Raw genomic sequence first — 27871 nt, 5'->3', positions numbered from 1 at the left:
GATAAGGGTTGCTGCCTGGATTTGCACTAGTGCCTTCCTGGACTCACTCCCGCCCTCCTCTAATCTGCTCTCCTGCTGTTCTGAAGCCATCTTTCTCAAGCTCAAACCTGAGCTGGTCACCACCCCCTCCCCCAGCACACACACAGCTCACCAGGGCCCTGCTCAACTCTTCAGTGGTCTCCCGTTACTTTCAAGTTTACAGTGCAGAACAAGCCTGGCCTGGCCTTCATGGTGTGATCCATTTCTGACCATGCTCTCTCCTTGGCCTCAGGCTGTACTTTCCTCTCTTTCACCAGTTAACTCCTTCTTTTACTCCTGGAATTATCACCTTCCTCAGTCTGGCTAAATCCCCTATTAATTACTCTCAGAGTTCCCTGATCTTCTGCTTGGTAGGTGGTTTATATGTATTTGATTACATTTGATTGTTTGTCTTCCTCCACCAGACTGCAAGCTCTTGAGACCAGGAAGCAGGTATTTCTAATCCCACCATGTATCTGGCACAGAGTCAGTCCTCAATGTGTTGAAAGAATGAGTAATTGAGTAAGAAGCCTTGCCTATTATACGTGTAACAATTAGCAGCCTTTCTGAGCTATTCTCCCTTCAACTCTATGATCCTATGAGATCAAAGTGACTTTATTCCCTGAAGAATAAATATACTTAAAAGGACAGTGCTTATTGGTATGGTGTTTACAGTTCCACACTGTGCAGACTAACTTGCTATTTCCTCCAGGGACGTGACAACGAAGACTTTTCAGTTGGGCGGAAAGGTGATACCGTAAACGGTAGCAGTCATGTGCAATACTTGAGTATTTACTATTAATACGGCCTTGCTTATATTCATTTACTTTCAAAAAGATCTTGCTTGTGCTTTGGATCCAACGGTCACCTAACGTCTGCACCATGAAACCATTCTGCGTCTGCTCCTGATGATGAGCACAACGCAAAAGACATCATTGGGTGGAATTGGTCAAAAATTTTTCACGGAAGGCCCACTCCTGCAAAATACCCCAAGTAATTTTGTTGGAAAGGGCCCAGCTTTGTCATTTCCTTTCTCAGAAGCTTACAAGCTTCTGAAACGTGTATTCCAAGAGCACTAGAATCTTACCGTGCTGAACACCCACGGTGCTGATGATGTTGCCTGATTATAAAAAAAAAAATCACCTGAAGGAAATTGAAAGGGCTCTTCTTTTCACGATCAATGCAGACCATCAAAGGTGGTCTCGCACGCCCACCAGCAGGAAAAACCCTGACAGCAATAATTGAGTCTCAGTACGTTCTTTTTAGTGTGGCTATTTATGGCAGGCAAAGAATTCCTGCGACATAAGGGTTTTACAAATAGCTTCAATTGTCAGTTAAGCCAGGGGCCATTTCTAGATGCCATCTTTAACAAAACAGATACTAGGAAAGTGAGCAGTGTCCACAATTACCATGTAGGTGACAAAATAAAGCAAAATACAGCAAAAGAGATGGATTCTAGGAAGACCTACTATTAAACACAACACCCTTTTGGATGCCCAGGAATTTAGGTTCTACAGGAAAACACTAACTACTAAGTCATACAAAGGAACAATCCGGAAACTACATGAAGGAAATTGGAAAGTCATTGGAAACTACATGATCATCAAGACATGCGTTAAACTCACTCACTGGTTAACCTTTTCATCTAGTATGACTAGTTAGGAGTATGTCTAACTCCACACACCTCTCTATCTCTGAAAGTTATGCTTTCTATTTTCACCTTAACTTTCACAGCACAGCATTTTGGTTTCATATTTCAAAACACTGGTAAGTGTAATTACCCCTGTGAAGCAGCATCAGTCACACTGTCCGTTAGCTTTACAATTAAAACAGAAGGCCTTCTTCCCCATTTTAACAGAGTGAGAAAATATTTCTTCATTTTGATTGGAAAATAAACCAGGACAATGAAAAAGAAAATATTGATTGCTATGCAGAAAATTCTCCTCAAAAAAAAAATTTAGTCTTTTACTGAAGATTTTTCTGATTGTCAGAGGTGTGCTAAGCATTTTGCATTTATGTTGCCCACTCCATGAGGTATGCCTCTTTAAAGATGAGTAAACTGAGGCTTAAAAAAAGGTTAAGGAACGGGCCCAAGATCACACAGTTAGGAAGTGATGAAGCTCTTGGCTTGGTAGGTTTTGCTTTATTACCAGGGTTTCATCCCATGCATGCAGCTCAAACTTTCATGTGCACTCAGATTAGCTGGGGATCTTGTTAAATGCACGTTCTGACTCGGTAGGTCTAGGGGTGGGATCTGAGACTCTGCATTTCTAATATGCTCCCCAGTGGTGATGAGCCAGCTGGTCCATGGACCACACTTTGAGTAACAAGACACTATACTACTGAAAAACCATAATTCCTTCTCTTTCAACAGAATAGTATGATACTTCATCAAGTTGGGAGCCAGACACTCACTTGATTACTTGACCCTGATATATTTGAGACAACACGAAGACAAGAAAGATATCAACCCAGAAGCAATAGTGGTTATGGAATGCATACATTTCCATGTATTTTTACAGTAAAAATGCATTAAAAAATCTTTCACAAAAGAAACTTAAAAAATACAAGTAGGGTGTTGAGTTCTCCCCCCAACATTCTTTCAGGCATCAACTGTGTAATGGGTGGGAGGGGAATTCCTCAATGGTTTGATTTAATCATACAAAATACTCATCCATCATCTTTCATCAAGACATTTACATGAAGTGGGGGATTAGGGAAAGTAGGCTCACAAGAATCAGTCTCCAATTTAAGGTTACAGTAGTTCAGAGAAAACTCTATCTTTCTGCTTAATGCATAGTCCCTGTACAGTACAATATTTCCAAAGCAAATCTGATGCGTGGCAATCAGATGAAACTGCCACACCAAAAGTCTTCAAGGACTGAGCCAAGCCCAGATGAGTAGCACATAGATTTTAAAATGTCAAATATCCTCTCTGACAACAAGAAAGACGTCAAGATGTTAACTTCACGATGTACTCCAAAAATCCACCTTGATTTCATTTATCTAAAACTCTGGACCACAATGAGAGCATCGATCATTTAACATCACAGATTTTGCTAAAAACAGTGAGACAATTCCTAGCAGTGAAGCCGTGAGAATAAAATCCCCAAGTCGGCTCTTAGGAAATCAATGAAAAAGAACATCATTATTCAGTTGTATTCTCTCTCAGCCTTACTACTACAGCTCCACGTATGCTTTGTATGGAAAACTTGAATAACAAAAATAGCCGTCACAGACTTCCTCCTTTTTTAGCTATAGAATGTACATTGTGTCTGTTCCAGGAAAGGAACTTGCTTTGTGCATGTCCAGACAACTACAGCTACTCATTCTAATGTTATGTATAAACCCATAAGTCAAATAAAGCTATGAACGATGTAATATTTATATATGCATAGTGTTTTATAAAAAGATTGGCCCACATACTGCTTTTCATCAATACAGAAAGAGCATTAAGTCCATAGCACACTGCAAGAAATGAGTGAAGAACAGAGAACGCCAACAAGTGCTCAATAACTCACTAGCAGGCTCACCACGGAGGAAATGAGGATATGCAAACCAACTAAAGCTTTAGAGAATCACTTATATAGTCTCCCATTTTAAAACAGCTTTACATACCTGATTTAGTTTACATTAAAATATATCCCAATGAATCAATTTGTTCCATATTCAGAAATATAAACACATATCACATTTCTCACAGCTAAATTTTTTGTCATAAATTCTCTTTTATACAAGAAAAAAAGGCAACAGTTGTTTTTTTTTTTTTAAACAGGCTCTATTAATTACAATTTTTAACTCTGTACACACAATGATTGGCTGGTTTTCTCCGTTTGCTTTTTTTTCCTTTTTCCTTTTTTTTTTTTTAAACAGTACCATGAGAACAACAGTGATTGACTTGCAAAGTTTTGTGTCTGTATGGAAAATGCAAAACAGTACTACAGAAATACACAATGCACTGTAAGCAGCGGTTTGCTGTAGTGGTCCAACAGGTACAAGCAAACGTTTTGGCTCAGCTAGGCAGTAATCCATTTCAACCACATCCCGGGGCTACAGCCGACCCAACCACACCTCCTGCGGGATTGCAAAAGAAGGAGTCTTTTTAAAAAGACAAATCACTCCGTTTTGTTCTGCTGTCCAAAGACTCAAAGGACAGGGTCATGAGGGCAGAGGTTTGCCAACTAGATCTAGAACCACTGGGATTGCATCCTTCTTTCCCCTTCAATCATCATGGAGACTTTTATTATGGATTCAAAGGGAAATTGGCATTTCTAAGAATAAGCATCCCCAACCCTCACTTCTTTAAATATCAATAGAGAGGTATCTTCCACTACAGCTCATTCCCTCCTCCTCAGTTTGGCAAAGGGCAACCTGGGGCTTATGCTAACAAGGGGGAACATACTTTCCATATTGGGGATTCTTCCGGCTCCCTCACATTGGGCACACTGTCCCTCATTCCATCTACTATTCGGTCTCAAATCAGACAAGATAACATAGAAGATACGCGTTGTCCATTCCTTCTAGTAGTTGAGCAAAGCTGTGATGGCACTGCCTTAATGAGATCTTATTAGATGTTGGTGATGCTAATGAACCTAACCAACTGTGCTTGGGCTGCATTTGGGTAACGGAGGCCAACTTTCTCCTCTGCGCCTTTAGGCGACGAGGGAGAGTACCAACTATTTTCTAAACCGTCTATAACTCAAGAAGCTAACATTGCTTTGTGCTGTGTAGTTTAGCTATAAATATCCTTCATTTGCAATAGTAGTCTCTTCACACAGTTTGCTTAATTTTAGGATCATTGACAATCCTAACCCATCCCAAAGAGTCCTCAGCTTTCACAAATAGAACTTTTGCCTTTTTGCTCCTTTTCTTTTTTAAGAAAAACTCCTAAGTACAGTACAGCACTACATCACTACATAACAGTCTACATCAAATTAAACTTAGTAATTTCCCTTACGTAGAGAAAATGATCAACAGCCCCATTTAACCAGGAGAGAAAAAGATTGCCCCAAAAAGGGAACAATTCTTGACAATTCTACAGTTTATGTAGAAACAAAATTTATATCCCTTTGGGGCAGCATTTGGCAAATAATTTCCAAAAAAGTATGCATTTAAAAATACTTTCTTTAATATTATACATCAGGCACAACACTTTTCATATATATTTTTTTCTTATAAGATTTCAAATCATAAAATGTTTGTTGCTATTCATAGGATTATCAGGTGTCAGATGCTTCATTAGGTAAGAAACTAAATTATTTCAAGTTTGTGACCTTCCTTTTAGAACCTTTGACACGGTAAAGGTTGGAATGTGATTCAGAGTCTCAGATACTGAGGTCGGTGCTACATTCTTTATAAGGTCGCCTTCTCTGCTCCGGGGGATGTCTGGAACTTCTGCCGGCATCCTGTTTCAGACTCGTCTCTTCCCTTTCTCGGTGGCTGACTTTGTCCTCTCTGTTCCTTTTCTCAAGTGACCGCTCTCGCCTCCGCTCGGGGGACCTTGCTCGCCTCCGGTCAGTTGATTTTGCTCTCCTTTCAGGCGAGCTCCCTCTCCTTCGCTCTGGAGACCTTCTCTGATCCAAGAGTCTTTCGAGAGACCTCCTCCGACGGCTGGGAGAGCTGTCTCTTCTGCGGGTCGGTGACCGCTCTCGCCTCCTCTCAGGAGAAATCTCTCTTCTCTTCTCATGCTTCTCCCTCCTCTCCAAAGTATTGTCAGCACTCCGGGTGCCTTCCCTCCGCTTCTCTGGAGATCTCCTCTTGGGGCCATTGGTCACCATCCGCTCAGGCTGTGCATCTCTTCGTCCCTCCAGTGCCCGGTCCTTGGGTCGGCATGCCCCACTGTCGGGTTTTCTAGAAGTTCCATTCCATGTGTGATGTTCATTGGGTTGTCTGTTATACTCTCTGCTGCTTTTTGGATCTTTCACGTGTGCCCGCTTTTCCCCATGTTGTGATGATTTGTGAAGATCGGGTGGATAACTGGACTCCAATGATGGATGCTGTCGGCGGTCGGATGGCCCGGCCCTCACTTCCGGAACACCTTGTGGACCGGCGGGGGGGCCGTTCCGGTCGCTGCTGGGGTCTGCGGGGAAAATAAATGAGAGCAACAGTTTGGTACAAAGGACCTTCAGCTCCTGTCCCCACTCCCACACCTGAGATCTCATTAGTCACAACACACACACAACTGTTAAAAGCAGTCAGAATCAAAGCCAACTGAATCTTGGTTAAGTATAACCGCAACTAGTTAGGGTTAAAAACTAGTGTTTGTGGCTTTCAGGATCTAGCCTACTGTTCTCTATACTCAAGACATGGATCATTAAAGAACTTATAACATCAGTCATGACTTACTTTAGTCTTTAAGGACACAACACAAATAGTCTGTCTAGAAGTATCAAAACTTCCTCGCCTTAACTACCCCTTGTTTTTCTTTTCCCAGCCACCCACCCTTCTCTGCGGCCCACCCCTCCTCCAGCCCCATGAAAAAAAATATTCTTTCCTTTAAAAGATACTTGTTTTGATTTGCTTAAAAATAATCTAGTCTATTTACTTGGAGGAACATGAGGGAACTTTCTGGGGGAATGGAAATAGTCTACGTCTTGATCTGGATGGTGATTAAATGGGTGTACACGATGGTAAAAATTCACTGCACTGTATACTAAGGCTTTATGCATTTTCCTCTATTCAAAATATACTTCTATTTAAAAAAAATCACCCAGAGAGGTGGGCAAAGGGGATTACAGAAGCAACATGTTGGCCAGATGTTGATAATTTAGTAGTTGGCCAATGTGATGTATGTGCGGGTCCATGAAACATTCTCTCTACCTTTGTGCATGTAATTCAACTATTTTTTCTAATTTTGTGTAAGTTTAAGGAGCTCTTTTTAAAATGTGGAATCTTCTGACAGATAAAAGGGAGTGGAAGGGAGGTTATCAGGTACACATTTGACAATTAGATGGGGTTCACATAAAGTCTTCAAGTTTAGAGGCACTTTTCTTTATGCTACACAAAGCAGCCATAATTACATCTATGAGCTGTGCAGATGCTGGACTGCTTCTTACAAGATATCTACAGATTTAAAAGCAAGGCAGCTTTTTGGGCTCCTATTTATTATTAAACTATTTGAAATGACACTGAAAATGTTTATGTAGCATCTTGAATTTACGAAAGCTCTTTTCAAAACAGGGATGCCAACAAGTCATACACTTTATACCATTGCAGGCAAGGCACCTGAAATGACGTGCTGCAGCGTGGAGCACAAAACAGGGTGACAGTCACAGCGTGAAGGAGGTGTGAAGTGGGTGCTCTTTAAGGATCTTTCATGGGGCAACAAAATCAACATTAAGCAATTAATCTGTTTCATGAATGATCTCCCAAAACCTTGGGTGGGTTTAACTAAAGCAGGAATATAGCCCAGAGCAGGGGTCGGCAAACTTTTTCTGTAAAAGGCCAAAGAGTAAATATTTTTGGCTTTAAGGATCACACAGTTTGTTACAACTGCTCAACTCTGCCACTGTAGTGTAAATGCAGCCTTAGACAACACAGAAAAGAAATGGGCGTGGCTATGTGCTAATAAAACTTTACTTACAAAAACAGGCTGTGGACAGGGTGTGGCCTGTGCTGTGGTTTGCCAAGAGATAAGGGTCCAGCAGTAAACCTCATCTTCCTGGCTAGCCAAGCCCTATCTGCCTGGGTGAGAGCTCTGTGATAAGAGCTTTATTCTTTCTGAATGCTGGCTACTAAAATTAACACAAACAGGTTCTTACAAGGTCTTCTTAAGATTCGGGTGAAAGAAGGTACTTAGATCACTATCATAAGTCTAACCCGGGGGTGTCTTACACCTACTTTTAAGATAAGGGACAGCAAGACTTCAACAGGGTCAGCAGTGTACTTACAATTCAAAGAACGCAGGGTGCTCAGAATGAATTGCCAAACATATCAAAATAGAGCTAAGCAGAAGCAATGAGGAAATTAGGCCACAGCACAGAAACACCTAGTATTGATTGAGCTACAAACCGTAGTTTGATTATGGCCCATAAGGTAGAAGCAAGCCTCCCCGAGCTTTTCATTTCTCATACATGCAGCGATATTAGGAGGTATCATCGCTGTAGAAGGGAGGGCCCAGCACCAAGAACAGTCAGAGAGAAAGAGAAAGAGAGAAAGAGAAAAAGTTGAACGTTTAGATTCCCTATAACAACGAGGAAAGAAAAAAAAATCTGCATTTGTTAACATAGGGCAAAGAGAGTTTATTTGTCCAGTCAGACAGTCTAAGGCAACACTCAAATAAGGCTGCAGAGACCGCAATCAGAAGAGTGACGTTTCAGACAGCCATAGAAGGTGACTCGAGAACCCAGACAATGGATGCATCCTTTTATCTTTCTTTTTTTTTTTTTTCAAACAACTGGAACAATGACAGGCTGGCATAGGAGAGCATTAACAATAAACAACAAAAGAACAAAGTTCCCTCCCTCCCTCCCCGCACCCCCCCCCCGAAGACCGTGGCAGTTAAATTAAGTACAAAAAACTCATTACAAAAATAGCCTCACAGAGAAGCAGGTTCCAATCAAGTAAGAAAAATATTGGAACTTAACATATTATAACCCATTTGTGACTCTAATCAATAGAATTAGAGAGATTTAGTCCAAATGACACATGGAGACATTACAGCAGCACAACTCTGGCATGTTCAAACCTTCTTGGAAAACCAAGTATTTAAATGATCTTTATTTTTAGCCCAAAGAACATTTGTTAGTGTTGGATTTTCATCCTCAGTGCAACAGACATAGGTTTTGAGAAGGTACACAGGTTACTGACGATGACTCTCAAATGAAATATCACATCCGACAGAAGCATAGGGAAGACAGAAAAGGGAGACAATGTTACACAGTTTCAGTGGCATCGATACACCTATCAGAGGTTTAGTACAGTGCACAGCTGCAACATATTAATGTAGTCAAAACACCTCCCTGTGGTTGGTCATGTCTTAAGGGGCCTCATCTGATACCCACCCACCCCCCACCTTGGGCCCCTCATATTTTGCACCTGTATGAATGTCCAACACCTGGGAAGGCTGTCCTTCAAAGGAGTTATCTTTCTCCTTCAGCTGCATCTGAATTAAGAATCTCGTCAAATCCAAAATGCAACTGGATTTGTGCAGAATGACTTTCAAAAAAGAGGGTGATAACAGATAAATCCCTAATAAAGGGGACCAACGTATATGGGGACCATTCAATCACAGTTTCTATAGAAACTTTTGTAGACCTTTGGTTGGGAAGAAAAGCCCTACATCTAGGGCATAGCTTTTTTTAAAATTTTAATTTTAAACAAGAATTCTCAAATAAATAGGACATCATTATTATAATATACAATATTTTGCCATCAGAACACTAAGCTAGGTAAAGATCATTGCTGTTTACTCAAATCACGTCCATAGGTATGACAAAGGAAGTCTATGTATAACCTGGCTTTCCCCATAGGAAAGGTAAAGTAACATGCTTCCCTCATGATGAGCACTGGGAATCTAGTTCATCCTTTATCATTTAAAAACATATGGCTAATAATCAACAGTTTTGTTTGTTTTATAGTAGTGGGCTCAGGTGGTCTGATTTGGGGGAGCGACCAGTGACGGGATGCAGAAGTATTGTATACAGTGTAAAGCAGGTGAGCAAGGCCCCCAAATCATCTCAAAAGCTCACGCCTCTTAAATAAAGACATCAAGTAACCAAAAAAGAAAGCAAAAGAATTGTGCCTCAATATATCACTCAGGAAACCTGCTTTCCTGCTTCTTAAAAGGAGTATAGTCATTTTGTGCTAACAAGTGGATCTGAGAAACAGTTTGGCACAGTTCAAACAAACATTCCTTCGCTCTTGGTCGGACTAGACAAAATGTTCTCTCTGATTATCAGAAAGGGGGCTATAAAGATCTCGTCTTAGCCATGCCCCAGTCCACGTAAGCAAGCAAAAGGATGAAATGTGTAGAGATTTCAGAACAAGCGAGGCAAATAATCATATGGTGCGAGAGGCTGGTAAGACACTGGTGAATAGGGGAAACAAAAAGACTTTCCTGCTGCAGTTCTGGAGACAAAGTCATGGAGTCATGCCAGGGAAGGAAGGAATGTTTTCATAGTTTGACCCACCATATTCTGGTACCGAGCCATCTCCTCGCTTCAGAAACAGACGCACCCTGCGGCCACCATTCTTAATCAGTTCTATAGCCCGAGAATGCTTCATGTTTTTGGTGGTCTCCCCATTGATCTCTAAAATTTCATCACCAATCTGCCAAAGCAAGAGAGACCAAAGTGAGAAGATCACAAAAGGGTTTCACCAGCCATTGCGGTGCTTTATGATTTAAAATTCTTTCATTTATTGATTCACCAAATATTTATTGAGCATCTTCCAGAAAATCTATTGCTTAAGATGCCGCAGAGAAAAAAACAAAGCCCTCTCCCCTCATGGAGATGACATTCTAATGGAAGAAAGACAAGTAAATCAGAAAAATACATACATGCTAGCTAGTATAAGCTAAGGAAAAAAATCCAGCAGTATGGGGAATATTAATTGTGGAGGGAAGGAGGATGTGGTAGGCAGCTTTCAGGATGGCCCCCATGAGCCCTACCTCCTTGTGCTTACATCCTGTCTAATCACCTTCCCTTTTGAATGTGGGCTGAAATTAGTGACTTGCTTCTCATAAACAGAATATGGCAAATGTGATGAGAAGTCAGTTCAAAGATAAGGTTACACAATAATTTTGGCTTCTGTCTTACTTGCCCTCTTTTGTTCTCTCACCTATTCACTCTGAAGCATGCTTGTGAGCTGCCCTACAGAGTTCATGATAGGAAATGAGGGCGGGCCTGGGCCAACAGCCCAAGAGGCACTGAATCCTGCCAACAACACTGTGTGTGAGCTTAGAAGCAAATCCTTCCCCAGGTGAGCCTTCAGATGACACCACGATCCCAGCTGATAAGCTGACTGCAGCATTTCCTGTGTGTCAGCTACTATTCTAGGCACTGGAGATTAAGGAGTAAACAAGACACGTCAGATCCTTGCTCTCAAGGAGCTTATCTTCTAGAAGGCAGAAAAGGAAAAGCACTGGCTTTGGAGTCTAAGGTCTTGAATGTAAGTCCTATCACTTGTTAGCTAAGTGATCTTGTTCAAGTCTTCTAAGTTCTTGGAGTTCACATCCTCATCTGTAGAAGGGGATGATAACTACCCATGTTTACCAAGCTGAGGGGGTCAAATCGGATAATACATGTCAATGTGTCCTGTGAACTATACAGCACTATACAAACTATAATGATAATGGTATTTCATTCAATCGGAAACTATTTTAAGTGAGTAAAGACACATTTATGGTCTACTTTCTCAATTAAAAAAAGTTCATTAAAAGATTCAATCTGAAGAAACTTAAAAGTCAAGGTTGTGTCTTAAGTACAAGTATTAAGTTCCTTCCCCACACTTGGTACTTTTTTCCTCTTTCTGCTCTGGACCAATTTCATTCACTTTTTTCCTTTCCTGACCTGACCATATTGATTTCTTTTAATTCACTGCAAATTGCTCCCTATGTGTACGTCTCAATCTATGTGACCTATCTATAATGAGCAGAAGATTTTTCTTTTTTTCATCATCTAATCTGCCCAGGAGAGCAACACATTTGTACACAGTAACAGATACCTAAACAGAGCAGAATGGACTTTTGCTGTTTGTATATTTAAAATTTGCAGCTTTGGCTACTACAGAGCCACCTTGAATACGCACGCCATGGAGTAGCTGGCCCTCTGCTGAGGCAGAGCTGACTCGCTCCTGAGAGCAGGGTAATGACTGGCGACTAGCTAGAGACTGAATGGCGTTCACCGCCCAGAACCTACAGAACTACACAGCTTTCCTGCTCTCTAAGCATCCTGATACACCCAGGAATTCCTATGAAGTGATGTGCCTGCCTCAGGAGATGATGTACAAGAACTATGAAAAGGGGATTCAGAAAATACCTACTTTAATAAATTTATAAGTAATTTTAATCCTTCATTTAACCCCAAAGAGTTGGAAGGTCTCACCTAACCTTCGCAGCTACAGATAACTATGCTTTAGGGAGAACTTTATGCTACGGTGGGAGGCATGCATTTAGGGCACCCTGAAGCTGTAGAAAATGCTATTCTCATGAACATGACGGTTACAGCCATTTAATGTCAAAAAGTCACTGCAGACAATTTATTTACATCTATTCCAGACTCCTCTTCCTACTTACCCTCATCTTTCCACACCTTTCTGCAGGACCATCCTCTGCTAAGCGCAGAACATAGAGGTCCATGTTATACTCTCGGCCCCCTCGAAGACTGAAGCCAAATCCCTTGGCTCCTCTTTCCAGTTCCACAGTGTAAAAATCTTGCTCCTATTGAAAGAAATTAAATGCAATCATTCTGGGAGAGCTTATAGCCACACGATTTCTCTCCATCTTTTCCCAAACATTCTCTATTATGCTGATTTGACAAAAAGACACAGTATCCCCCTCTTAGTGATTCTCAATTGTTTATTAATATTCATTAACCTTAGAAGTTTGGAGATCCAGAATTTGAAAACATTCATGAGTGTGCCTACAGACTGCACACCAACATGCATATACTAAAATTTAATCAGTGAGGCTGCAATTAGTATTTGCAGCAGGAAAATTCTTCATTACAGGATACCATCCTGCACATTGCTGGATGTTCAGCTTCCCTGCCCTACCCCCAGAAAACGCCAGCAGTGCCCATCATTTGGATATCAGCAACAATCTCCACACATCTGGGGAGTGGTTCATAGAGTAGAGGTGAGTAGAATCATGAATGGATTACTGAGGGCTCTGAGAAGGCCAGTATAAAATGAACCTATGTAACTTCACACCATCCAACATTTCCCAAATTTGCTTCACCTGCTATTATTTGCGCACCCTCTATTACTACTCTGCGGGACAGGTACTCAGCTCTACGTGTCTCACCTGAAATTCAAGTCTGAGAAACACCTTAACAAAAAGACATTTTCCTGGCATAAATACGTTTATGAATACCATGAGTAGATGTTAGCTGTTTTGTTCCGTCTCTGATCACCAAACCTTGAGACAATGATGGCTTTTTATTTTGTTTGTTTTTCCCCCTAGAAAAGGATATCTAGGAATATTCTTCAAAGGTAGCAAAAATAAAATGTCATTTCCTAGACAACCAAATGTGAGTACGTATTTAGTATATTCCCTCACAAAAGGTTATTTATTTTAATTGAGTGTACTGTATAAAAGCTATCTTGTAAAATAGCTTCAGAAAGTTGGAAGGAAATGTACAAAAGCAAACAGAGAGAAAAGAGAAATGGTCCTCACCTGTGTTGCCTGGGGTGCTTTGAACTCAAACTGAGATTCCGGCTTTGGTTTGGTGGTACTCCTGCCAAAGCAAGAGAAGTTACTGTAAGAGCAACCCAGGAGAAACTCAGACAGAATCAAGGATGAGTATCGTCATGCCAGGAGTCACCTTTTTCCCTTTAAGTTAACAAAAAAAAACCAAAGCCATGTCTGACCTGGTCTCCTGGGGCCCCTGCTGAGAAGGGGTGTGTGTGGTGGTGATGGTGGCAATCTTCTCCGCATTGGTCAGCAAAGTGGCATTCGAAGACTCTGCAGGGTGAGACAGAGCATAATGAAATGAGGGCCCCAGAGAAGACATCATCAAACTAGGAGGTATGCCAAAGTCCCAAATTTGAATGACAAGTCTGGCTTCCCTGTCACCGTTTCAGGCAGTTCTGACTTGAATTTCTAAACAATTAAGAGTCTAAAGAACCATTCTAAGATCTTCTATGATGTGAGCCATGTATCTCCATAACCCTCCTCCCAACGAGACATCCCCACAAATGAAATAGAGTTTGTCTAAGAAAATGCCACTCTAAACTTGTAGCCAAGGTAGATGTCTCTCACTCCTCCCCCGCCACTTAGAAACAGGAGTCCCTTCCAAACACTGCACCACACCAGTACTACTACTCAGAATTTTATAGGCTGATAATAAATGTCTCTGCTAACGTTCCCGCAATTTATCAGCAATATTTCGTGAGTCTGCTTGATTTCCTCATGTGAATATTAAAATCAGAAGTGTGCTAACATCTTGTTAAATATACACACACCATCTACTTTCTTCCCCATTGCTTTTAAAGAAGCACAATCAAAAATGTGGAATTCTTGACAGGTCTCTTCTAGTATCACTCATGAAAAATTAATTTTAAAACTTGCATTAGCTAGAGTCAGAGTTTGTAAATATAAGTTGTATAAATCGTGAAGCCACCCTAATGTAATGAATATGATTATATTCTTATGTAAATTGACTTTCTTCCCCACTAACCACATTCATAAGCAACTTCATTAATCTCTAGTAGTTTGGAGATCTAGAATTTGAAAATACTCATGAGCATGCCCATAGACTGCACACCAACATGCATATATTAAAATTTAATCATTCATATAGTAATGGTTTTATGTTCTTTTATTAATTATCTCTCCATCAAGATCAAGGCAGATAGCAAGCAACTATGAGCAAGTTGCCCTTTTAATATTTATTTTTAGGTTGACTGTTTGAAACCTGGCATAAATTTTCTAATCATGAAAATGCTAAATGTGGTTAGGTTCTAAGATTAGCCTATAAATGCTCATTTAATTCATAGTGTGCTATGAAGTCTAGAAGTTTCTAGGAGTCCTATGGTTCACAGTAGGCATTCTAATGTTTGTTGAATACATGTATCTACCCACTACGTATAACAGAGTTTCTATGGGAAAAAATGTTAAGTGTTCCTAACTGGGATACCTGGAATCCATCTCTGTCCAGGGCAGTCCAGGGTGATAAGACATCCCACAAATTTCAGTTACTTGTAGTGTATCTTCCACTTTAATTTCCTAAGGATATCACTTAGCTTGGGTCGGGCTTCCTTTTATTTTAATTTCATTACACATAGCTCTTAAAAGCATGGGCCTGAGATTCAGACCGGGGTTCAAATCCCTCTTCCCCTGCCTCATTTCCTCATCTGATAGGAGGGGATGGTGACAGGAATTCCCTTCTCTTGGATAAAAGTGTAGGAAACGTCTAGCGTAGTACCTGACCTAGAGAGAGCACTTAACACAGATTGACTGCACCACGGCCCTTGCTACTACTCGTGCATTTTATTACTGTTGGAACTTGTCTAAGTTATTGAAACTTTGCAAAATGAGAAAGTTGAAATATGATTTTAACAGTCTATATGCCAGCAATAAAGCCCATGGTTCTTATAGCTAAGGCACAAGATTAATTAGAAAACGTAACTAGATCAAGTGAACTGTAATGTGAATCCAATTCCTGCTTTAGGACCACGTTTCCCACAATCTGTTTTACCAAATGTTTCTACAGATTCTGAGGGAAAAGGAACCTGTGGTCAATGAAGGGTGAGAAATAATAGGTGAAACAGAAGGAAATGTTTGTGAGTGTGTGTGTTTTGTTTTTCCCCTGGACTCCTCAGAGCCTTGACTATGCCAATAGGCCTTGTGACCCTCCAAGCAGGGGACCTGGTGCTTCTCAAGATAGGTGGTTGCGAGGTCATATTCTTGAGTCAGACCATCTGGCTTTGCATTCTAGGCTCTGCAATTTACTGGCTGGGATTTAAGCAAAGTTACTTTAAACTTTCTATGCCTCAGTTTCTTCCTCTGCATGTGGCAGATAAGCAGTATCTAACAAAATGGGTGCAAAGATTCTCTGAGAGGACAGTGTTTGGGATTGCACCTGGCACATAAGAACTGCTCAAAAATGATTAGCATATTTTTTATTGGTAGCATGTACTATTTTTATCACAATATTAAAAGCATATTATTAGTACATTTTTATGATTGCAGTTAACTGGCACAACCAAGGCGATAAATTTAAGTGATATTTCATAAAGTATGCCCACTGTGTCAGCACAAAGGGCTTAGAGACTGCACAGCCTGTCATTATGATTTGCCAGAAGTTTCCTAAACCCATGTATTGGTCCTTTAAAAAAACTTCAGATTGTTCAATGTAATTAATTTTATGGAGATGGCTCTGGGAAATCACAAGACTGTTTGGGCCATGGGGAAATCATAATCAGGATACCAAAAAGAACGTTTCTTTGTAATTAAAGTGATTGTAATGACTTAACTGGGCAGAGTTTCCCCTCCTTGAGTGTTCTTGTGTGTTTTTGGTAGCCAGAGTTTTCTAGGAAGATCAGATTCCATTTTCAAACAATTTTTATATTTCTGCTGCTTTCATGATTTGATATGACAGGTAATCACCAATACACATAGAAATAGAATTCTTTTATTAATTTCCCTCCTACTCTTCACTTGCTATTTTTCACATATTTATATGTAAATCTGTTTTGAGTTGAAGCTTAACTTTAAGCATTTTAAAAATGAACATGTAACATGAAAATACCCTATTTCAGGTCCCTGAACTTTCCTCCTTTCATTGTTTTCCTTAATCTATGAACAACCACCATTTCTTGATCATTCATGACATGCCAAACACTTTGCTAAGTGCACTACCACATGCACTGTTTCATTTAATTCTTACAACTCAGTGAAATAAGTGGAATTATTACCCCCATTTTACAGATGGAGACACTGAGGCTTAGAAAAGCTAAGTAACACGTCCCAAGCCATCCGGAGAGTAAGTAGAGGCACTGGGAATTAAACTCAGCGCCTGCTTAACAATTAACTTTTAGTCTTACCCTGTTTACAAGGGAATTATGTGTCGGTATCAAGGAATCATATCTAATTGGTATGTTCCTTTCAAATAAGCAGTGCTTTTATTTTACTGCACAAATACCACCAACTTCACTAAGCACTGTCACAGATTAACTAAAATACAAAATACCCTGCTTTCACTGTATGTGCTGAAGTTCTAATTTTTTAAAATACAGACATGGAGCCCATTATTACAAATTTATAGCTCTATCTCAAAGCAAAATTTGCCCCATATGACAGAAAAAACAAGAAGAAGGGCCGGATGTAAAGAGCATAATCCAGCAGTGGTATTATGAATGGATATCAACGTATTTGACTTTTAAAACTCAAAGGCAGATGGAGAGATTGGCTGTTTCTATGATAAATTCCAGAAAGTGCCCTACATCCTTTATTAAACAGTGCTTACACCTATTTTAGCTCCCCCAGAGGAATGAACACGGATAGGACTACACTTTCCATAGCAATCGTGTATCAAGAAAAGCACAGCCCAGCTCTCAAGGCGCTGTCACAGTGCTGTGCTAAATCAGGGCACTAACTTCTGACAGGAGCTTCTATCTTGGGTTTCAACATATCTCCGTGACAAGTGATTACAATTCTAACCTTGCGTCCATGTTAATATCCTTAGCCTCCCTTACAGAATCCACACTACAAAGCCAAGCAAATCAACAAAGGATACAATCATTCCTCTCATAAATATTTTAACACCTAAACACATATGTAATAAATACCTGAAGGAGGCGTTTGGAAATTTGAATCCCATAAATATTTGACAAGTTTGGGGAGATGTTTTAAATGTGTATGGTTGAAACCTTGTTCCTTTTGCCCGAATATATGCTATTACATCCACAGAGCCTTAGATTAAGAAACTTAAATTTGTACTATTCTATGCCTTGGCCAAGGAAATAGCAACGTCTGTGTTGCCAAGCCCTACCTCCCACACAAGCAAATGCTTCGATTCAGAAATGTGAGGTACAAATTTAAGACCATAATTTAAATAATACATTTTTAAGTTCATAAATATTTTCATTATCTTGAACTTGATTCAATTTCATGGTTCCTTGTTAGCCTGGCTCAGTCAGGGTCTGCCCCATCTGATTCAAGTCTCCCTCCTGCCCAGACTTCACAGGGTATTTCTATACAACACAGGTGATAGGCAGCATGTGTGATGTGACTTGTAAAATTTCAAGTTCAAATTTAATATGTTCAGCTATTCTCTGGACCTTTCTGTGCTGCCATTATATATTTACTATCCTTTGCCTATATCTCATAGGAGAAGAGGTTCTGCCCTCACTTTACCTCCCACCCTGGTCCAAAAAATGGTAAAAACCAAGATGCTGAAGACTCCCTTGATCCAGTCCTGTCCAAGATCTGGGAAGGTAGGCTTTCAAACAACACAATAATGCCAAATAAAGGAGAGTCCTATTTTGGAGCTTTTGTTGAAGGGGTTTGGCAGAGAAAGAGCGAAATGGGAGACGTGGAGTGAGGGAAACTATAGATCAAGATAAGTGAAGATGGAGAAAGAATGAGGTGACCGATGACAAGAAAAAAGAATTAGGCAGCGTAGGGGGCCGGCCCCATGGCCGAGTGGTTGGGTTCGCGTGCTCCACTTCAGCGGCCCAGGGTTTTGCCGGTTCGGATCCCAGGTGCGGACATGGCACCACTCATCAGGCCATGCTGAGGCAGCATCCCACATAGCACAACCAGGGGTGCTCACAACTAGAATATACAACTGTGTACCGGGGGGCTTTGAGGAAAAAAGAAAATAAGATTGGCAATAGATGTTAGCTCAGGTGCCAATCTTAAAAAAAAAAAAAAAAGAAGAAGAATTAGGCAGCACAAACTAGATAAAACAGTGGATTCAGACTGGGATTCCAAGCACTGCCCAACCAAGAGAGTATCTTCCTGAATCAGTGCCTCCTAGAATTTCTGAGAACAGTACTCTAGACAAGATGGATTTAAGAGCTTAGAAACCATTCTTATTAAGAACTTCAGTCTCTTTGTGAGGACCACGTAACAAAGTGTCTTTGGGCTACTTGCTGAATTAAACATTAGAGAAAAAAATCCGAAGGAGACCAGAGGTCCCTAACACAGAGAGAGCACCTCCCTTTTACCCTACAATCTGTCATGTCCAACATGCTTTCAGAGAGAGCAAGTGGATCTAGCATGATTTTCTCTTTTTCAAATTGTAATGGTCACTCTGTCTTCTATCTGTTGGCAAAATCCTCCTGGATCCCTCCAGCATCTCTCTAGAAATCTAACTCTCCTGCCTCAACTCTAATTTTCAAGACGGCAATTTTTGGCTCCATTTAAAAGATGAGCATCACAAATCCACCCTCTGCCGGACTTCATTCCCTTCACCTGGCCTTCAAAAATTACAAAGTAACTGATGAAGAGTTTTATTATCATGGCAATGAATTCCTGAAATACCTTGGGATAAAATCACATCCTCAGCAGCACATCAATCCTTAACTACGCTGTACCAACTTTAATGTTCACTTTCTTCCAACCAAGATTGTGTGTGATATGTCTATTTGACTTTTATATTTATGAAGTAGTGAAGTTCAAAAAGTGTCTTTTTATTGACAACTGTTATTGGGTAATCCACCTTGCATTACATTTTTTGGCGTTCAGGTTTTCCAAAAATATTTTCTACTTCCTTAAATTAAGTCAACACCTAGTACATGCACAGTAGTATAAGTCGCTTCTTCATATTTATGTCTTTCGTGATTTCAGACTCTTTTCTAAGCCCCTCCCTCAAGAACTGCTTTCTTTCCTTTCTTCCTTTTATTTCTTATTCCCACATTAAGACTGACCAATATAGATCCAGCAAGCCAATTCCTACATCCAGTTCTGTTGGGTTAGTTTTTTGAAATCTCTCCATGGCATGTAGATAAATGTGTCTAAATTTATATACTACATTTGGCTCTCTCAACCATTTCTCACTTAATTTTTCTGGCTTCTTTCATCTTTTCCATTAGGAACCTATGTTCTATCACCTTGTGAACACTTTCCTAAACTGTAATAGCTTTCCGGAGTGGTGAACTGGTGGAATGGACTCCAGACCAGATGGTAAATTACTAACCGTGCATTGGAGGCAGGCTGGAGTAGACTATCATTCAAGCAGCTATTTTCCCCTCCACATTTGGTATGGAGTATTTCTGGTGTCGAGAAAGTTCTCCGTTCTTGGAACCAACAATTTTCAAATATTTATTGTTTGGTTTTGGACTTACTTTTTCTGAAAGGCACAGCTGACACCACTCATACTTTCAACGAATAAGGCTCACTTTCTAACAGTTAGTATATACAAATATTCATTTGATGAATTACTTTCAGATAAAATTTCTGATTTTCGTATTTTACAGATCAATGGCATAGAATTTTTATCACACCATCTCCACAAACCACATTTTCCTACTGAAAAATACTGACTTTTAGAATATATATTTTATTTTATTACATACATAGCAAGAATGAAAAAAAGACACTGAAACATTTTGGGATAAGTGTCTGTATCACTTTCCACCCAAGGGCAAAGTCTGCCTAGAAGAGAAGAGAGTCAATATCCAGGACTTAATTCTCTGAGGAATCTATATTTAGTGACATCAGGGTATCAACTTCGTTTGTATTAAACATGAACAATACGATGAGTATCGATATTTTTTGCCGTCTAACTTTTTATTGTGAAGGGCTGTCCTGTGTACTGCAGGATGTTTAGAAGCATCCCTGGCCTCTACTCACTAGATGCCATTAGCATTCACTCCAGACAATGCCAAATGTCCCCTGCAGGTCAGAATCACCACTGGTGTAAAAGAACCAAATATCTGAATTTAACCAAACAAACCAGAATACGACTAGTTTAATGTAGATATAAACCTATCAAAAATACAGAGATTTAATTCTTTCTTCACCCACATGCAAAGATTAGGGACAAACCCTACAACTCTCCCAGTAAATAAAAAAACTTGATACAGTCATTTATGCTAAAAAGACATAGTACTGGCTCTATGTTGTCATCACGTAGGTTTTATGATGTCACCATGTTATACAGTTAAATTTTAGGGATTGTTTAAAAAAATCATTAGTGATTTCCAGACAGAACATCAGGGGATCTTTACCACCTATATTCAAACTATTTTATTGTTTTAAAGATGAGGGCACCAAAACCAAAATGAATTGGGGAAAGTGGAAGATTTTCTGAAATGTTTCTTTCTGCCACAAGACAGGGTCACTGGGCTAGAGGATTAAGTAAAGAGGGTGAGGTAAGGTTTAGTAACAAGAGCTCACATTTGTTGGATGGGTATGTTCAGTTAGGGATGAATAAGGCTGCCTCTAAATCAACACTAATCAATTACATGAACACTAATTATAAAGAGAGAGACAGACAGAGAGAAAGATATAGAAAGAGACAGAGATAGAGAGAGACACAATAGATATACTTTACCATCCCCAGGAATGATGCGGAGGGTAACTGTGTTTCCCGCTTCCTTGATTAGGTTGACAATGTCTGAATGGGACTTGTTGGTGATGGAACATCCATTTACTGCCAAGATCCGGTCTCCTACTTTCAGCTTGCCACATCGGTCAGCAGGGCTCCCCTCAATAATCCGACCTATTTTGTGAGGCATAGCCACACATGCATTGCCTGCTTTGATATTGAGTTTTAATTTTTTTTTTTTAAGTTACGTGGGAATATAGTGAAGGGAGGAGAAAAAGGGTTGAAAAGGGAAAGAGAAGGTTAAGTGTTAATTAATTAAAGCATTAAGCAAATGTTATTAAAGGAGGGCTCTGCGCCGATGGTCAAAACATTGGCAATATTCAGGGCGTCTGTGTAAGAAGCTACTGCCCTGAAATGATAGCTCATTGCTGCAGTCCTTTCCTGATTCAAAATGAAAGGAAAACCCCAGCTTCCTGCCTTAAATCAATTACAAAATTTGGGATATTTAGCAACTTCAAAGATTCTCAAGAGCCCAAAAATAACTCGCCGTTGGCTTACTTTGGGACTGCAAATGTGAACTCCAGAGCTGGGATGGATGCTTTTATGCATTTTGTGTTCATGTCACTTCATTTTTTGCCAGCTGTTATTTAAGCTTCTGCCAATGTTTTGTTCTTTCTCCATTTAGAAAAATAATCACTGGGTGTCTGGTGAGGCATGAGACTCTGTAGCACCAAAAATTCAATCTGAAAACACCTAATGGACAAACACTTAGACTTTCTGCCTTCTATCCCGAATGATGGAAGCTTTAGAAAAAGGGCACAATTACAAGAGACGAGTCAAGAAAGCACCAACTTTGACACCTATTTTTCCTTTTACGACCTTCGCTCAATCAGCCTATTTCATGTGTTTTCAGGGCAGGGCCCAAATAGCTCACTAGCTCAGAAATCCTCCTCTTTCCTTACAAAAATCCCCTCAAAGGAATATGAACATCTAGTGCCTCCTTTGGCTGAGGACAGCGATCCAAAGCTAAGTTCCATTCATTCTTCAACCCTTTTCCTTTAATAATTTCCTTTCTCGTTATTAGCTACTACACAGCTACAACATGAAAAGCCAGGAAAACTGCTTTTGAAAAGAAAGGTTTATTGTGCACTTTGAGGCATTCCATGTCACAACCAAGAGCATGCTACCTTCTAGAGAGAAGTGTAAAATTGGCTTTGAGGCCTGACATAGGGTTTCCAGCTAATTGTTTACTGAGTTTCAAAGCTTCTCGTGCCTTTGCACCTATTTTGAGAATCTGTCTTTCTGAGGACTGTGAAGATAGTTATGCAGTTGAACCACCGTTTGGACAGGGTGACAAAATTAACATGGGAGACATTGAAACTAATTGAGTAGGTGCTTTCATTATAATTTGGACCTTGGGGATAAAATGAGCTATAATTTCTTTGAATTTCAGCATATTTGCCTGAGTTTGTAACACTGGATGTAATCTCAAAGTAAAAGAATTTTTAACAAGGAAGTTAAACAGTCTTTTGAAATCTAATAGGCAGGTGTGGTGAAAAGCTTCCATACTCAATTCAAGGTCTTGATGAAGTTCAGCCCATGCCCAAATACAACTGGCATGAGAAAGTGATCAAACAGCAGGTATGAGATAAGCTCTGCATAGCTTGGAATAGAAGTCTCATGCAAGGTATTAGAGAAAATTTAATTTGTTCATTGTAAGAGCCAGAGGAACACAATCAAAGACCAAATTGTTAGTGAAGACATTCAATATTCATTAAATAACACACAGCCTCCCACCTGCCATATTTTCTGTTTCATTCTAGACAGTGAAATTGAGAATTCCGAAATCCTGAGAACATCACAGGGTACATGAGGATGGTCAGATTGTGGATCTGAAGAAATAACTTTGGATTTCTCTGCCCCCTCTGCCTTTCTTTTTAACTTAAGCAAAAAAGTCTCCAAAATTAATTTAAAAACAAAAAAACCTTGCCTTGATGTCGTCACCCATCCATGACATGCAGTGATAACTTTATTAATGCAGCTCACAAAAGCGCTGTTAGTAATGGGTGTTTGTTACTGCAGCCACACATGCATAGACCTGGCTGACTCCCTGTCTCCTAACGAACGAACCTCAGGGGAAAATAGTTTTAGCAGGAAGCAACACACCAAGACTAAATGGAGATAAAGGGAGTTCTACTGGATTAGAAAGCTAAAGGGATGGAACACGCCTAGCTGATGTTAGCCAGCAAGTGACCTGGGCTACTGGTCATCAGACTCCTTAAGGATAAACCACTTGGGGATAGAGCTGAGGTAAATTTCAAAGTCTGTACAGCCCTTCCCTATCTCTCATCCTATTTCATATTAATTAACAAACGTGTTTGGGGAATAACAAATGACTTTTTATCTAATTAAGAAGGAGCACATTTTTGGAGTATATATTTTATAACCCATCCTAAGAGGAAATAGATTTATAGATTATTAGTTCCTGGAATCATCTGGGTTCCTATTTGTCTCTGCTGGTGCACCCAGCAGGGAGCTAACATTCTGAGAGGGTGGCAATTGCATTTCTTCATACTCTGCTGAAACCCCCAACATCTGGATGAGACAGAAAATCACCCCTGCTAGACTTGAAGGGCAGTAAAGACAAATGGTTCTTGACTCAGACTTTAACCAGATTCTTAACCAGGCAACAGTAAAAATATTATTTAAAATTAAAATTTAAAAACTTTAGATGGGGATAAAGTAGAGAAAGGACATAGATAAGGTGGAAAGGGCATTTCATGTAATATTTTTACTCCCTACACCCCCGTTTTTCCCTAGGCATTTTTAAAACCATATGCTTCTTTTAAAAACTCTTAGATCTTCTGAGGCTACTGCTATTAATGATATCCTATTCAGGATCCTGCAAAAGGCTTTCTCTGGCAAGAATTTCTCAGACTGTACGCTGTATTCAGGGGGTTGCTCTGCAAATTTCACGTTTGCTTAAAGTTGTGTGCATGTGAACAAGCATTCAGAACGGAAACTGAAGGGTTAAAAAAAAAAACAAAACCCTAACCTTCAGGAGGGGAAAAGCTACCAAATAAACTCCATCCCCAATTAAGACTTTAATTACCTGAAGCGAAAAGCATGAATGCATTTCTGTTAATGAGATTTTGGCCTTCTTTCACTTGCAATAGAACACTCCCCAGCATCCTAGGAAACACTAGGGAAAAGAATTGTCAACACTCACCGAAAGTCGTGCCCGCCTCGGGCCTGCTCACCGACGACACGATGACGAAGCCGAAGCCCTCGTTCTCCCCGCGCCGGATCTCCACGTCGTAGGGCTGCACCACGGTGCTCACCACACCGCTGCCACCGCCTCCGCCGCTGCCGATGCCGCTGGTGCTGCCACTGCCCGAGCTCACCGTGTTCAAGGAATTCTGGCTGCCCTGCGGGGTGCGCTTCTCCTCGGTCAGTGAGGCCGGCTGGTTGCTACTGTGATGAGATGAGGCTGGCGAGGGCACCTCGTTCTCTGTTTTGGGGACTGTATCAGAGATGCACCTCTCAGTTACCTGAATTTGCAAAAAACATGCCCTGCCACCCCTTCCTGCTTCTCCCTGCAACTCCACTATGTGCAAGAAATCAAGAGATGAACTGAGGTGAGACAGGACCTGGCCTCACAGAACTGAGATACAGTATAGGAATCTAAAACAGCTTCTCTTGATAAGTATTTACCTTTCAGTGTCTACTGACATCGTCCCGTGGGCAAACACCCAAAAAGTCACCTGAATTGTGTATCATTTATAACATACTGTATATATATATATCAACATCTACACTCAGGCTTAAGTCTGCAGCAAGCTCTGCCCTCTCCAAAATCTTGCCTGGTGCACAAGTCAAAGGAAAACGTACAGGAAGTAAGTGTAGGTGTGGTCTATACAAACGATGACCGCCATCTTTGCCTCAGAGATAGAGCCTTAGGCCGCACGTTCATATTGTCATAACCCTCAAGTCACATTTCTGCTCAGCTTTCCAAATAGCTTTGCTTTTGATTTTTTTTCCATCAGGCAAGAGACTGTAAGTTGACTTTACCATTAAGGCTGCCACATTGTGGGATTTGTGACACCTGTCAGAGGTATACCTTGTTTCTCTTCCTAGCTTCCAGATGTCAATTATCTACTCTGATCACACAACTAGATACATTAGCCTTCCTTAGAATTCTAGTTTTATTAAATTCCAGTTTTATTGCTTTATCCAGTGACAGGGTAAAGCACTCCTAAATAGCCACAGTAATAGGTGGGACCAAGTTAGGTTTCATGGAAAAAGCAAAACGTTTCCAAGTTTGGATAAGACAATATTTATTCCTAAAAACTTCTCCCTTCATAGATTTCTTTTTTATTGTAGTAAAATATCCAGAACATAAAATATACTTTTTTAACCATTTTTAAGTGTGTAGTTCAGTGGTATTAAGTATAGTCACACTCTTGTGCAACTATCACCACCATCCATCTCCAGAACTTTTTCATCTTCCCAAACTGAAAGTCAGTACCCATGAAACACTAAACATTTCCCCTCCTCCAGCCACTGGCAACCACTATTCTATTTTCTGTCTCTATGAATTTGACAACACTAGCTACTTTATGTAAGTGGAATCATATAATATTTCTCCTTTTGTGACTGGCTTATTTCACTTAGTCTAATGTTTTTTCAATAGATTAATATGCCGTTGACCCAGAGCTAAAAACTCAAAATATTTAAGATTTTAAAAATAAATCTGAAACAAAAAATCACATTGTTCCAGAATTTTTATTTGCGCCAGTGAAGTCAAAGTTTTCATCTCATCTCAAAAGCCATTGCTAACTGACTGCTATTGGCTGCATGAAATACAATGTTGAGAGAGGGTCGGAGGCCAGAAATGAGCTCTAGGGTCATAATCCACGACTAATTAACACTGTTTTCCATGGCTGCAGTAGGCAGGACTCTCACACTGGAATCTGATATATTAACTCTGTAATTAATTATATACCATTTAAATGACTTATACGAGTTTTTTATTTTAACAAGGTGCCAGTTAATTTTATCTGATAAGTATCTGTTTCACTAATATTAATGCTATGGAGAATTCACAGTATTTCATGTCATACTTCTTCAGTAGTTCAACTGATACAACACTTAATCTGCTTCTTCTGCATTGTGGGTTCCATCTTGAATATTTTGAGGTGGGGGCTGCAGACAAAGGTGAACCACCATTATGTGTGCTTGCAAGAGGCTGCAGAGTGAATGGAAAGGACAGACGTTTACACAATGAGCTGTCTCACAATGGCAGTCTGTAAATCATGATTCCCAAGAATGACAAGGAAGAAATGCTAAAATCTGAAAGCAGTTGGAAGAAGGAGGGAATTTCTGAGAGTTTCACAGAGGAAGGTTAAATTTAAGTTGGGCCTGAAAGAATATACAGTATTTTGAGAACTCAAGTACTTGGAAGCTTGCAGGCAGGAGGAAGGAATCAGAGATGACCCAGAACTGGCCAGCTCTACAACTTTCTTGTAGAAGAAAAACAAATCTCAGTTTAATACATATGACAGTCAACAAGCAAGTAAGGTATCAATAACTATTTTATGAGCTTATTTTGTAACACAAACTTAATTTTTGTTTTTTAATTTGAAGCTACAATTTTTCTGACTGTCATAATGACCTCTTTTATTGAGAAATATCATCCAATGAAGAAGGTGACTAAGTTCTGGCTGGCAAGGAGATGGGGGAAAGTAACATATATTCAACTAGTCCTCTTCTAAAAACCTCTGCTGAACATGCACCAATGGCACACTAAAGTACTTTTGAATGACAGGTGTTGTGCAGGGTTTGAGAGGAGCAAACCATCTGGAAATTCTGAGCTTAATCACATTTGAAAACATTTGCTAAAATAGATGCTTGGAGAGGCGGACACAGGACAGGGGTCTTCTCTGTGCATGAAGTGACAATGCACTGTCTGAAGGAATGAATGAAAAACGTACCCGCAAATACCACTTTGCGCCGCACTGTGAGGTTGACGTGGCCTTGCTTGGCAGCTTGTTGCATAAGCTGGACCACAAGCTGGTGTGATTTTCCAATTACTGGTGTCCCATCCACACAGATTAATTCATCCCCAGACCTCAGGCGGCCGTCTGTATCAGCAGCACCCAATGGGACAATGTGACCAATATAAATCTGTTGAGCAATTGGATCATGGATGAAACATTAACCTTTTGGTTTACTATTATACTGATGGCCTTCACATCTCTTAGAACAACTCCATTCATTCATTCATGTCTGCATTCATGCCACAAACATTTATTAAGCACCCACTAGGTACCAGGCATTGTGCTAGGTGCTACAACAGTTCTTAAATGGTGGAAAAAGTAACTATTTCTTGTTTGGTTCCTTGACATTTATCTGTGATCTGGTGTGACTCATTCTTTTTCCCCTTTGCAGAAATAAATCACTACTTTTCTTTAAAGGGCCGGCACTGTGGATAGCAATACGGAATGCACAATAAATATTGTTAAATCAAAGAATGAATCAAGCAAAGTCGTTTGACATCTCCATTTCTGCATTCTTTTAGCACCTGCTTGCAGAGCAGTCTTTATATTTAGGGTCTTGTGTTATATTTACCATTCACTAAACTTTAGCTAATATATTTGTGCTTTCCTTCCCTTCTCAGTAGATAATACATGCTA

General features: G+C 40.1%; 1 protein-coding gene across 50 annotated transcripts in view; it reads right to left on the bottom strand.

Annotated features, from left to right (window-relative positions):
* Positions 1-2501: 2501 nt before the first annotated feature.
* MAGI1 (membrane associated guanylate kinase, WW and PDZ domain containing 1) overlaps positions 2502-27871 on the bottom strand; it is a 597491-nt gene continuing 572121 nt past the window's right edge. For 10 of the 50 annotated variants that reach the window (XM_070238656.1, XM_023621184.2, XM_023621191.2 and 7 more), the window contains 8 exons: positions 27170-27362; positions 24406-24699; positions 21183-21386; positions 13549-13642; positions 13355-13415; positions 12254-12397; positions 10149-10287; positions 2502-6097 (listed from right to left, as the gene is read on the bottom strand). In XM_070238656.1, the coding sequence (XP_070094757.1) occupies positions 5343-6097; positions 10149-10287; positions 12254-12397; positions 13355-13415; positions 13549-13642; positions 21183-21386; positions 24406-24699; positions 27170-27362 (1884 nt within the window). In that variant the 3' untranslated portion in view covers positions 2502-5342. Of the gene's footprint in view, positions 6098-8028; positions 8118-10148; positions 10288-12253; positions 12398-13354; positions 13416-13548; positions 13643-21182; positions 21387-24405; positions 24700-27169; positions 27363-27871 lie in introns of all 50 variants that reach the window. The other 40 variants (XM_070238659.1, XM_070238661.1, XM_023621187.2 and 37 more) reach the window with 11 other exon arrangements.

Source organism: Equus caballus, chromosome 16 (genome assembly GCF_041296265.1).
Source record: "Equus caballus isolate H_3958 breed thoroughbred chromosome 16, TB-T2T, whole genome shotgun sequence".
Lineage (NCBI taxonomy): Eukaryota > Metazoa > Chordata > Mammalia > Perissodactyla > Equidae > Equus > Equus caballus.
The sequence above is the reverse complement of the archived record's forward strand: the minus strand, read 5'-3'. Positions and strand labels throughout refer to the sequence as shown.